This window comes from Pongo pygmaeus, chromosome 6 (assembly GCF_028885625.2).
Source record: "Pongo pygmaeus isolate AG05252 chromosome 6, NHGRI_mPonPyg2-v2.0_pri, whole genome shotgun sequence".
Classification (NCBI taxonomy): Eukaryota; Metazoa; Chordata; class Mammalia; order Primates; family Hominidae; genus Pongo; species Pongo pygmaeus.
Window position 1 is genome coordinate 154,013,990 of NC_072379.2, and position 13,102 is coordinate 154,027,091.

General features: G+C 45.7%; 1 protein-coding gene across 2 annotated transcripts in view; it reads left to right on the top strand.

Moving 5' to 3' along the window:
* DPP6 (dipeptidyl peptidase like 6) overlaps positions 1–13,102 on the top strand; it is an 865,911-nt gene that overhangs the window by 814,202 nt on the left and 38,607 nt on the right. For both annotated transcript variants that reach the window (XM_054495448.1, XM_054495449.2), the window contains exon 17: positions 5,544–5,591. In XM_054495448.1, the coding sequence (XP_054351423.1) occupies positions 5,544–5,591 (48 nt within the window). The remainder of the gene's footprint in view (positions 1–5,543; positions 5,592–13,102) is intronic.

Sequence of the window (13,102 nt, forward strand, 5' to 3'; positions counted from 1 at the left end):
AACTTCCCCCCATAGCATATAAAGCTTTCCTTTTCTCCATATCCTCGCCGACACTTCTTAGCTTTTTTTTCTTTATAATAGCCATTCTCACAGGTGTGAGATGATATCTTATTGTGGTTTTAATTTGCATTTCCCCAATGATTGGTGATGCTGAGCATTTTTCATGTATCTATTGTCTATTTGCATGTCTTCTTTGACAAATTCAGGTCCTTTGCCCATTTTTAATAGGGTTATTTGTTTTCTTGCTATTGAGTAGTTTGAATTCCTTACATATTTTGGTTATTAGCCCCTTATGTGATATATGATTTGCCAGTATTTTTAACACAATTCATGAAATGTCTTTTCACTCTATTAATTGCTTTCTTTGCTATGCAGAAGTTTAGGATGATGCAATCCCGTTTGCCTAGCTTTGCTTTTGTTGCCTGTGCTTTTGGGGTCCAAGCCAAGAATCATTGCCCAGACCAATGTCATGAAGCTTTTTCACTATGTTTTCTTCCAGTAGTTTTACAATTTCAGGTCTTAAATTGAAGTCTTTAATCATTTTGAGTTGATTATTGTATAAGGAGTGAGATAAGAGTCCAGTTTCCTCCTTCTGCGTGTGAATAGCCAGCTTTTCCAACACCAATTATTGAAGAGACTGTCCTTTCCCCAGTGCGTGTTCTTGGCATCTTTGTGAAAAATAACCATAGATGAATTGGTTTATTTCTGGGCTGTCTATCCTATTCCATTGGTTGATGTGTCTGTTTTTATGTTAGTACTATGCTGTTTTGATTACTACATCTTTGTAATATGTTTTGAAATCAGGTGGTGTGATGTCTCCTGTTTTATTCTTTTTGATCAAGATTGCTTTGGCTATTTGGGGTATTTGTGGTTCCATATGAATTTTAGCATTTTTCTGTGAAAAAATCAATTTCCTTCTGTTTCTATGAAGAATGGCTTTGAAATTTGGATAGAGATTGCATTGAATCTACAAATAGCTTTCGGTAGTATGGACATTTTAACAATATTAATTCTTCCAATCCATGAACAAGGGATATCTTTCCATTTATTTGTGTTGTCTTCAATTGTCTTTCAACAATTTTTATAGTATTCAGTATACATATTTTTTACCTCCTTGAATTTACTCCTAAGTATCTTTTTTTTGATGCCATTGTAAATGGGATTGTTTTCTTAATTTACTTGTAGATAGTTCATTGTTAGTATATAGAAACACTGCTGATTTTTGTGTTGCATTGTGTGACCTGCAGCTTTACTGAATTTGTTTATCAGTTCTAACATTCCTTTGGTGCAATCTTTATGGTTCTCATTATAGAAGATCATGTCATCAGCAAACAGAAAAATTCACTTCTTCCTTTACTATTTGGATGACTTTTATCTCATTTTCTTGCCTAATTGCTCTTGCTAAGACTCCCAGGACTATGTTGAATAAAAGTGGTGAGAGTGGGCATCCTTGTCTTGCTCTGATCTTAGAGGAAAAGCTTTTAGCTTCATCATGGATTTTGATGTTAGCTGTGAGTTTGGCATAGATGGCCTTTATTGTGTTGAGGAACATTCCTTCTATACCTATTTGCTGACAGCTTTTATCATGAAAGGATGTTGAAGCATTTGTCAAATGCTTTTTCTGCATCTATTTCAAGGATTGCATGGCCTTCATTTTGTTAATATGGTGAATCACATTTACTGATTTGTGTATATTGAACCATACTTGCATCCCAGAGCTGAATCCCACTTGATTATGATGAATGATCCTTTTTTAAAAAAATTGTTTATTTCCATAGGTTTTGGAGGAATCGGTGGTATTTGGTTACATGAGTAAGTTAGTTAGTGGTGATTTGTGGGATTTTGGTGCACCCATCACCCAAGCAGTATACACTGAACCCCATTTGTAGTGTTTTATCCCTTACCACCCTCCTACCCATTCCTCCAAGTCCCCAAAGTCCATTGTATCATTTTTATGCCTTTGTATCCTCATACTTAGCTCCCACTTATGAGTGAGAACATACGATGTTTGCTTTTCCAATTAGTGATCCTTTTAATGTACCATTGAATATGATTTGCCAGTATTTTGTTGAGAATTTTTGCATCTATGTTCATCAGGGATATTAGACTGTAGTTGGGGTTTTTGGCGGGGGTGGGGGAGTTTGGTAGTCTCTTTGTCTGGCTGTGGTATCAGGGTAATGCTGGCCTCATAAAATGAGTTTGGAAGTACTCCCTCCTGTTCCATTTTTTGGAAGAGTTTGAGAAGGACTGGTATCAGTTGTCCTCTAAATGTTGGCAGGATTCAGCAGTGAAGCATCACATCCTGGGCTTTTCTTTGATAGGAGGCTTTTTATTATTGATTCAGTCTTCTTACTCATTATTGATGTCTTCAATTTCTTCATGACTCAGTCTTGGTAGATTATATATTTTTAGGAATTTATCCATTTCTTCTTGGTTATCCAATTTGTTGCCATGTAATTGTTCATAGTAGTCTCTTAAGATCTTTTGTACTTCTATGTTATCAGCTGTAACATCTCCTCTTTCATTTCTGATTTTATTTGCATCTTCTCTCTTTTTTTCTTAGTCGGGCTAAATTTTTGCCAATTTTGTTTAGCCTTTCAAAAAACAAACTTTAGAAAAACTAACTTAAAATAGAGCAATACGGTGTAATGTTAAGATTTTGTAAAGCTTGCAGATATACATGCAACCATTTTCATGTTATTTTTGTCTATGTTTAAAATACATGCTTATGTGTAAATATGACCGTGTGTGCAGACAAACATTTAAGAACATTTTAGCAACATTTAAGTTACTTCTGGGAAGTGGGGATAAAACAGATCCCTGTTACTTTATTCCTTTCTTTAGTGTTTGAGGTTTTTTAGAAACATATATTAAGTTTATGAATTAAAAGATTAAAAGTGACTAATTCAGGCTCAGTAGCTTTTTATTGTATGGATGAGACAAAAGACTTAAAACTTTCTACACCTGTGGTTTTTTCCCTCTGTAAAATATGGTTAGAAATATCTACTTTCCAGAGGTGCTGTGAGGATTTGATTAGAAATTATTCATAAAAAATATCTAACAGCATGCCTTTTATGTAGTAGGCACTAAATAAATAATAATCATTTTTTTATTTTTTTACATTATTATTTACATTATTAATTAATACATAATTAACAAAATATATTTACATTATTAATAAGAACATAAGAGATATTCTGTTTTCAAATTTACTCACCCTGAAATGTGCAGAGAAAATAGATATAGGTTCTTTATTTTTCAGTAACTGATTCTTTCTTCCACTTGAGCTTCCCATGCAGGGGAAATGGATCTTAGAGCCAAGAAACTTAGTTTGACTCAATAATTTAAACTGGCATTTAAATCTTTTTTGGTAAGTGCTGCCTCTTTGGGTATAAATATGTGGACTTTCAGATCACTGTTCCCTCACTGGGTAGGGGGTGCCATATTTAGCCAAGAAAAATTTAAGATACTCAGTTACATTTGAATTTTAGGTAAACCACAAATAATTTGTTTGCAGTATGTCCCAAATACTGCATGGGACACACTTACAGTAAGAAAATACTTATTCTTTATCTGAGCACCACATAGAACCAGACATACTGCATATCATCTGGCAGCCCCATCTGTGGGTGAACAGAGAGGGGCACCACGTTGGGGAAAAGGGCCCTGGACTCCTGGACTTTGTGCATGGGGTAGAGTCTGGATCCAGTCCTTGGGCAGCAGATAGCCCTCTGCTCTGATGTCCAAGGCCAGCATGACCCACAGTCTGTGTGTCTCAGCTCATCTGGACCTGTGGATGAGCACTGGCCAGACCTTCCACCTTAGCTCTCAAGGGTAGAGGACTCCTTGCATTTCTGCCACATGCTGTTTGGGCCCTGGACTAGGGTATCCACTCTGGGGCCTCTGCAGTGAGGCCCTGAAGCCCTCAGCATGGTGGGATCCATAGCAGATTCTCTGGCTTTCAGCCAGTTGTCAGATGGCCCCTCAGAAGCATGTGGGGAGTTTTGATGATGACCACAGGAATACTGAACTCCAGCCATCCCTCTGCCCAAGATAGTGTGCATCCTTCAGCTTTGCTATGGCCACCCCTTGTGAGTCCATGGCATCCTGGGTCCATAGCCTGAAGCAGAGCACAAGCAACAGCCCTGGCCACAGTGTTCCCACAGTGCATCTGTCTCCCTCGGACCACCCACTTCCCACTTCCTCTTTCTCCCTGCATCTTCCCACAATCCACCTGAGCCAAAGGGACAGGCTCTCCTGCCTCTGCTGCCTCTCCTGCCTCTCCTGCCTCTCCTCCCTCTCCTGTCTCTCCTGCATGCTCTGTGCTTTCTCATTCAGCATTCACTCCACAAACATGCAATTGAGCACAACTCTATTCAAAACACCCTGCTTGATGCAGAAAATAACAGCAGTGAATCTGACACATTCTTGACCGTCTCAGAGCTTACATCCTAGCGCAGTAGATGAGGAGAAGGACAGCAAGCAAGTATGCTGATCATTACATATTTTAAGGTCCCAATAGCGTAGTGTGTGCTAATGAGTTCTACAAAGATCAGGAAAGCTGTGAGGATGGAGGCTGACCACATGGTCATGGAGGGGAGTTCCTTTAGATGGGATAGTTGGAGATGGCATTTGAGTAGACATTTAAATAAAGAGAAAGACAGGCCATGGCAGTGCCTAGGGGCAGAGCAATTCAGGCGGTGAGAACAAGCGGCTCAGTGGGAACAAGCCTGACATGCCTCCAGCCCTGCAGGAAGGCCAGCTAGCTGGAGTGGGTGAGTGCAGAGGACAGTGGCTGAAGTAAGGTTGGAAAAGTCACCAGGCCTGCCTCTTAATGTTTTCAAAAAGATATAGAAAATAGTTCAGGAAGACTTTTTTTTTCCTTTCTGGACTCTCCTTTTGCTAAGAAGAATCGAGAAGTCACCTGCAGAGAAAACAGATCAGGGGCCACTTGGTCCTGAGTTGGACCTTCCTTCTCACTTCTCAGGGCTGCAACATTCCTGCAGCTGGGAAGCTGCCAGCTAGTGATTCAAGGAAAAACTGAAATATAGTTTGACATTTTCAAAATATTCCTGTTACATGAGTAAGTTTTTACAAGGTGTTATGAGAGACCCATTGGATGGAGTGCCATCCTTCTTGGAGGAGCCAGCAGACTTAGCACTGAGGCTTGAGTAATTTATAAGAACCCATAAAGCCATCCTGGAATGTGTGTCTGTATAGTAAAAATGAGGTTATGAGGATATAAACCAAATGTAATGCTTCATAGAATGATGTTTTATGGCATTACAATAATCTGAAAATATGGAATTTGAGTTGAGTGTGTTGCAGTTAACATAGGTGCAGAGGTAGGGAGCTGTGCCTTGGACCCCCTGCTGGCTGGCCTCTGCCATCCCATCATTGATTACTCTTCCATGAATTCGGGTTCTCCAGGCTCCGCACATCTATCTACGTGGCGTAAGGAAAGCTTGTTTTCTTTTCTTGTTCTCAGCTAAACTAATGCCTTCGTTTTTGTTTTCTTCCTGGCTATTCTCTACCCAACACAGGTCCTGGCGTTCCTATGATGACGGTGCACAACACAACAGATAAGAAAAGTAAGTGCTCTTTTTTTCCCTTAAATCTTCCTGAGACTCAGGAGAAAGGAAGCAAAACACTCTATGAGATCAGCTGGACCACATTCTCCTACTCAGAGACAGAGGGATGAGTCATGCCCTAGCAGTTCAGGGTAGGCCATGCTCATCACCAATATCAACTAAATATGATGAAAGCCAAGGTCTGCATACCCCAGCCAGAGGGCCCCACACCCCTTCACAAGTGCTGAGCCTGGAGGGTCATTCCAGGGCTACCCTGGTCATAGCCTGACATCCTCTGAACAGCCAGCTCAAAAGGCTTTGTAGCCTGACATGAGTTCGCCCCCACTGAGAACCTGCCATGTGGCACCAAGACTTGAGGGGCACATGGAGGCTCATCTGTCTTTGTGGGTCTGGAGGCTTCATGGCATGGAGGGTCTCTGCATCCATGCTGCACAGGATGTCAGAGAAAAACTTATTCTGCCATTTGTAAAATGATAGGGAAGGCTTTTTCAGGACTGTTGTGAAAGGGGAGGGAGATTTGGGCTCAACTTTGAATACAGCAAGATCCCGTGGGGGGGTTTATAGCCAACGAGCAGAGAGAGGGGTCCATGGATGGAAAATTGCTAAGAGAAGGCATCAATGGGAGGGCATTTTTGCTAAGCCAACCTCACAAGATCCTTGCAGAAGGCAGGACAAGGACTTAGGCTCAAAAGTGGAGGATGAGGAACTTGCTTAGTTACAGAGAGTGATCAGATATCAGGGGTGGGGACTTCTTGCTAAAGCTGGGCAATGCAGGCCAAAGACAGGACAGGATCGAGGCTGAAGCCTGGTCAAGAAGAGGACTCAGAGGAGCCTCACTCAAGTTTGGTCAAGGAGAGTCTTTGTAAGACTTCCCAGGGTCTCTTGAGGTGGCATGTGTTTGCTCGGAGGGACCCCACGCAGGTCGCCACGGGCACATCCATGTTTATGCGAGGGATATACGCTGTGTGCAGTGGAAGGCAGAGGCACAGCACAGCTGAGAAGCGAAGAGAACTTGCCTTTGGTCCCTCCCTTTCCAGCCCTCCCTCTGTCTAACCCAAAGCAGCCTGTGTCCTCCTTCCCCCGAATCCTTCCCACTCCCTTCCACATTGGGGACCCCCTTCCCTGGCAGGAAGGCAAAATTCATGGCCAGGGTCCGCAGTTCCCCTAGGTCTGGGGACAGAGGTGACTCCGCATCTCCAGTGACCATCGAGCATCAGTGGCTCCCTGATTCCTCTCTCTCTGGCGGTACTTCAAGCTCCAGGAGAACTGGAGGCAGCAGGGGTGAGGGGCATGTTGGAAAGGAGAACTCCAAACGTGTGTTTAGACACCGTGAAGTGGTTAAAGTGTTCCAAAGTGGGCAAAATAGATTTGTTTAAAGGGACAGCACTTAGCCAATAATCCCAAATAACGATGATCATCTGCCAAGCTATCAAATCATTATTAGAAATGCAAAAGCAAAGCATAAATAATCATAAAACCAGAAATAAATTAATAGATTTTAAAGCCCCCACAAAAAGCCATAAAGTGGATGTCAGAATGGATACACAAAAACACTCAGAATGGCCATTGGAGGGACCCTGTGCTGAGAAGAAGCGGGATGGCCTTCCTGTCCTCCTTCCCAGAGGAGGGGCTGGTTTCCCCAGCAAAGAGGTTCACCTGCTCCCAGGCTGCTTTCCAGCCTCACCTGCGAGGTATGGGAATCTGGGCCATTTGAGCAATGGGGGCGGTATCCCCGGAAGGATGTTGGGAGCGATTGCCTGGGTCTCTCACTTCCCCACTGCATCCACCCACCCTCTGCCCACTCTAACGGGCACGAGGCTGTGAAGAGCCCTCCAGGAGGCCGCAGAGGCCGGGCTAGAACTTCCACCAAGGCCTGGGGTCGGTGGAGTCTGACAGACATTCTCCAGCGTGACAGTGAATGTTTAAAATACCTGTGCTAGACCTCTTTAGGTGAAATTTTCCCTGAAAAAATGCAGATGTTGCATAGAGCCTCAACTGTGACATTTTTTTTTCCTTAAGAAATTGTATATTTTTATTTTGAGTATTTGACAAAATTTAGAGTCCATGGACACCTTTCTGATATTTGTGAGGTTTTCCCCTTCTTAAAAATTGATGGTCTGGTAGAAATTAGATAAGGAGTCCAGTGTAGCTCACAGCATTGCAGCCTCCCAGGTTAGCTGTGGCTCTGTGAGATGCCACCACTGGGGACCCTGGAAGTGGAGACACAGGACTCTATGTACTGTTTGTGCAACTTCCTAGGAATCCGTAATTATTTCAAATTTAAAAGTTTTTTCTAATTGTGGTCTAATAAAAAACACAAAAGTATCTTTCAGCTTTGAAAAATATGATATAGCATATGGCTCTTCTTACAAAAGTCATTCCCTTAAATGCTTTTTACTTCTTTGGAGGAAGCTATTATTAATCTATTCAAGTTCAAAGGTTAATATAGTCCCTACTTTTGGGAAATGCATTTTGACTTCTAAGCCACTTCCAGCCTGGATGTGATCAGTCCTCGGGGCTCCTAAAGGCTCCCACAGTGCTGGATCAAGTCAACACAGTTTCCAAGGCTCATGTGTGAATGAAAATGAAGCCGGCCTATATCTTAGATGTGTGTGACATTGTTGAGAAAATATTTCATTTATTCCATTTATAAAAATAAGGGAATATATAGGTGTGCTGAGGTTCAATTCTTCGGAGAGTCCCAGTAAGAATTGACCAAATGTCTTCCAGCAAGTGCAACATGCTAATGTGCTCAAAGATCCAGGAAATTTTGTTAACTCTGCTGGGAAACAAAATAACCACTTCTTTTCCTCTGTGGGATTGGCTACTGCATTAACCAATCAATCCAATCAATATTGACGGACCATAGGCCCTAGGTTGCCATCCATATCCGTCGCGGAGCTGCATAAATGGGAATTTTTTAGGAAGCATTTCACCATTTGCAGTTGAGCTGTCACTTTGGTGACTGTGACTCCCTGAAGCAAAGAGATGGGACCCAGTGGCTTAAGAAATAAAAAGCACTGTCCACACAGGATGGGGCTGGTGTTACATGCCTGTACTTCCTTCTTCTCTGTGTGAAATTTAACAGTGAACTTGAAGGTGACACCATTGCGCTTGATCTCAGCAAAGTGCTGACTAATTGGAAACTGGACGGCGTTTAGAATTATTTTGGTCACATTTATTTTACAAGCCTATTTATATAGCAGTGTTTGACTCTGGGTTTCCTGGAGCCTAATTCAAACTCTAGGAATATTTCATCCCGCCCTAGCCTGTTTCTGCATTTCTGGCTGTCAATTTAGTTCAAGCTCTTTCAGGATGGTGACTTAAGCTGCCATTTTAACTTGGAAAAAAAATGATTAAATGTGGCTGAGTTGATTGTCGTTCCCATTCCCAGGACGACAGTAGGGGTCCCATCTTGCTCAGTGTCTATGTTACTTTCAGACTTCATGATTTGAGGGGTTCCACGTTCCTGAACACCCGCCTTTTCCCCGTGCCTGGATAAAAGTGCCTGAAATCCCTTCCTTGCACGGCCATCCCTGAGAGTTGGCACATCATAGCTGCACGAATGGCTTTGAGTCCATCTGGGAAATAAGAGTGAGTGTGGCAGGCCCTGGTAAAGTGCCAAACCCAGCCTCCAGGTGTTTGCCGTGAGAGGCATGTGGGGTTTCTTCAGCGTGTTTACCTTTTGATATGTCTGATGTCCTCTTGCGGCGCTTCACAGCCCATCTCCAACCCAGCTGTGTCTTCCCCAAACAAAATGCACTGAGTTTTCATTTTGTCTGTGAAACTGGTGCATCCTGGGTGAGAAGGCAGGTGCCTGGTGCTTCCAGGCCCCCAGTTCCAGCAGCATCTTGTTCGTGGTGTGGTTGGACCACATCAGAGCCTCCTCATGGCCTCTGCAGTGGATGAAGGGTCCACAGCACGTGGTTTGTGGGTGGATGTGCATCTCAGGCAGGCAACAAAGCCATTGTCAGGCCAGCACTTCACACATCAGCCTTTGGGCCTCAGGTAAGCTTGAGATCAGTTGTCCTCTTTCATAATTGAAAAGGCCACTGGAAGGCTTCCAGGAGCAACACAAAGGCAAGCAGTGAGTCACCCATCCCTGCAGATGCCTGTTTCATCCGAACACTCAGCCTGCTCGCGGTTCTGCATCGTTAGGATTCTGCAAACCCCACACCACTTGTACTTGTTCCATTTGATGCTCCATCCTGAACATCTCAGACAACCGTGTTCCGATCAGGGGGCCAGAGAAAGGCTGGAGGTCACAGGGCACCATGGCAGTAACAATAGTGGCCCCAACCAGCATTCATCAAGCACTTGCTCCGGGCTGGGTGCTGTGGCAAATACTTTACATATTTTAACTCATTTCAGCCTCACAACAGCCTGTGAGGCAGGAATTGCTATTATCCCCACTTGTCAGCTAAGGAAGCTGAGGCACCGCAGCTTAGGTGATTGGGCCACATGCATGCAGCGAGGAAGCAAAAGCAGTGGAAGTTGCATCTCGGACGCAAGCAGTGCGGCTCCAACAGAGCCTGTTCTTCCAGACATACGGTCATTGCACAGCACTGCTCAGCCGCCTGCCCTCATGTGGTCTGAAGGACAACTGCAGATCCAGAGCGATGCCCGGCCTGCACTCCCATTGAGATGAGTCTGGGGAGGCAGAAGCAGTCACACCTGCAGCTCGTTCTCAGCACCTTCTCTGCCCGTACACCACCCCCGGGGTCCATCCGAGCCAGCTCTGGGGTGAGCGTGTGGCACGGCACCTTCTCCTGCTCTGAGAAGCCTTCCACGTCACAGGGAAGAGATGCTCCTCAAGCCCTGGTGGCTCTTAAACCTGTGGGGAGCCCCGTGGAATTAATGGCTCTGCTTCCTGCAGCAGCTCAGCCTCCATGTGCAGGCTGGGGTCATACTCCATGCACTGGGAGAGCTCAGCCCTTGAACTTCACCCTCTAATGGCAGTCCCTTAGCCCCCCAGGCAGCAGCCCTTGGCTGGCCATCCATTATTCTCTTTTGAATGTAATTGTAGCAGCAGTTCTGGGCTCTCCAGACAGCACCAGGCCCCTTCCTCGTACCAACCCTATGAGGTTCAACAATTCATCTGAGATCCACAGCAAACTTCAGGGCGAGGCCTGGACTCTTGTCTTATCTGACTTCCAAGCAGGTGCTCTTGACTGTGGGCTGGGGGCTGATACCAGATGTCTGACAAGGGGGGAAAGGCAGCCCCAGACCCCAAGACCCAGGATCTCCTGGCCTTCATGTCGCTGCCATCTGGGAAACGTGCTCGCAGCAGCAGCCTCTGTGACCACTGGGCTGCTGGTCAAAAATCACCCTGGTTTAGATCAGCCCTGGCGAGGGCGTGCCAGCACAGGCATTTGCACCTCACGCCTCTAGTGAACAGAGTGTGCAAAGCAGCAGCGTTTCCAACCCGCCCTGTGGGGCTGAGCCAGGAAAGCGGGGCCCATGGCCTACAGCTGGGCAGGGCAAGACAGGAGGCCTCGGGGAGCCGGCTCCTGAACCGCTGTGTGACGCCGTGACTGACAGCTGAGGTGTGGCCCACGTTCTGTTACAGGGCAGAGCCTCGGCGCTGTGCGTCAGCTAGCAAGGGGGGCTCTGGAAGGCTGGGACCCGTCTTCATCACACTATGCTCTCCCAGCCCTGCTGTGAAATTTGAAATTACTGTTTCAGAATTCTTTGTCCTTTCCCCTCCTCTCCCGCACTGACCCCAAAACCACCCTGGGAATATTTGACTTTTTTCCTCTTTAGAAAATCTTATCTACAAACAGAGCCTGCGGGGTGTTCACAGATGTGACTCTGAATTATTTAAAAGCTGTTTCCTTAAGAAGGTAATTATGGTTGGGACCAACCTATACTCATTTGGTGCCTGGATATTCAAACAACTTAGGTATTGGGATAAAAAAACCAACAAAATCATAGTGAATACATTGCGAGCTTTAATGTAAATATGAAAGGCAGGCCCACTTAGAGACGTGGATGCCAACTCGACGTGTGGGAGTCAAAATTGCAGTGTGGCTTGCAATGCAGCCCCACAGCCATGCAGAGAAAGCGTGCATGTGGCGGGGTTGAAGCTGGCTGCGCTGGCTGACAGCACCCCACAGTGTCCCACAAGCGCATGTGGGAGCTTGGGATCACTAGGCAGCCTGGTTCCCACTCCTTTATGGCATGGAAAGTTAGGTTTCTCTACCTCCTACTCTCTTCATTTGGGTCTTTGTAAGAAAGCAAAAACAGCCCCTACCACCAGTGGTGCCCAGGTGGGTCCGTGAAGCAACGCCAGACGCAGTTGGCTTCCAGCCTCTGTTCTTGCACCAGCGCTGCTGGGAGCACCCCTGCCCCTGCCCCACCTTCTCCCTGAGGCACCCGCTCCTAGACTGTCGAGGCTGTGCCCACAGCTCCCCTTCCATCAGGCACAGGGCGCCCACACATGGAGAGACGTCAGGAGCATGGCATTCCAGAGGGCCCACATGTCACTGTCACGCTACACGCCAAGGAGTTTGCCCACCATCTTGCAGGTCCCAGGAGGAGCACTGTCAGACGTCCCTCTCTAAAAGCTTCTGGTCGCTGTGCAGCAAATGGATGGAAGGACCCCCGGTTGCAGACGGAAGGGCTGCTGGGGGCCATGGTGGAAAGGATGAGAGTCTGGACCAGCAGGGAGCCTCCAATGAGGGGCTGCCTCTGCAGGCCCTGCAGGGAGAGATGCAAATGGAAAGGAGCTGAAGAACTGCCATCTCAATCCAGTCCAGGGCGGTGTGGCACTTACTAGGGTGGCGAAGCATCATGCAGAATCCTACAGCCTGTGGCCCTCAAAACCTGGGTCTTGTCCAGTCCTAACAAACAAGGAACAGCCCCACTGCCTCCTTGGGTGCAGCAGCAGGCGACTGGGTGGGCATCTGGAGAGCAGGTCCTCATGCCTCTCACCCTGCAGGCCAACTGGGCAGAGCCCTGGCTCTCAGAAACAGTGGCCAGGACACAGCAGGCAGCTGCCCCATCACAGCCGTGGAGCCACCACCAAGGCTGGGGCCTTCCAGCAAATGCACAAACCCGTTTCAGACCTGGAGATAAAAGCCAACTCTTTCCTGCAGATCATATAGGGCAGAACCAAAAAGACTAAAAATGTAAAAAGATGAAGGAAAGTAAATGTTAAAAGGAAAAAAAGAAAGCCTGTCATTTTGAAAGCAGCCTGGTGCCTAACTTCAGCCCTATGTCTTAACACAGCTGCATCAGGCAAGTTTCTACCTAAGACCCGCAGCTTTCAAATATTTTAAGGAGCAATTTGGGGTCAAAGAGAGAAAGTCTCATTATAAAGTGGCCTTTATGTGAGGGGACCTTGCCAAGTCATGCCAAGACAGAGGACACTGGGCCATCCGTCCTCAAGTAGTTTTTGCTCATGAATCCCTAAGAGAATTTTTGAAAAATCATGTTTCCCCTACACATTTTTAAGTTGTCACCTAAAGTTTTTCTCATTAATTCAAAGCTGTACAAAATAAGTTTTTAGC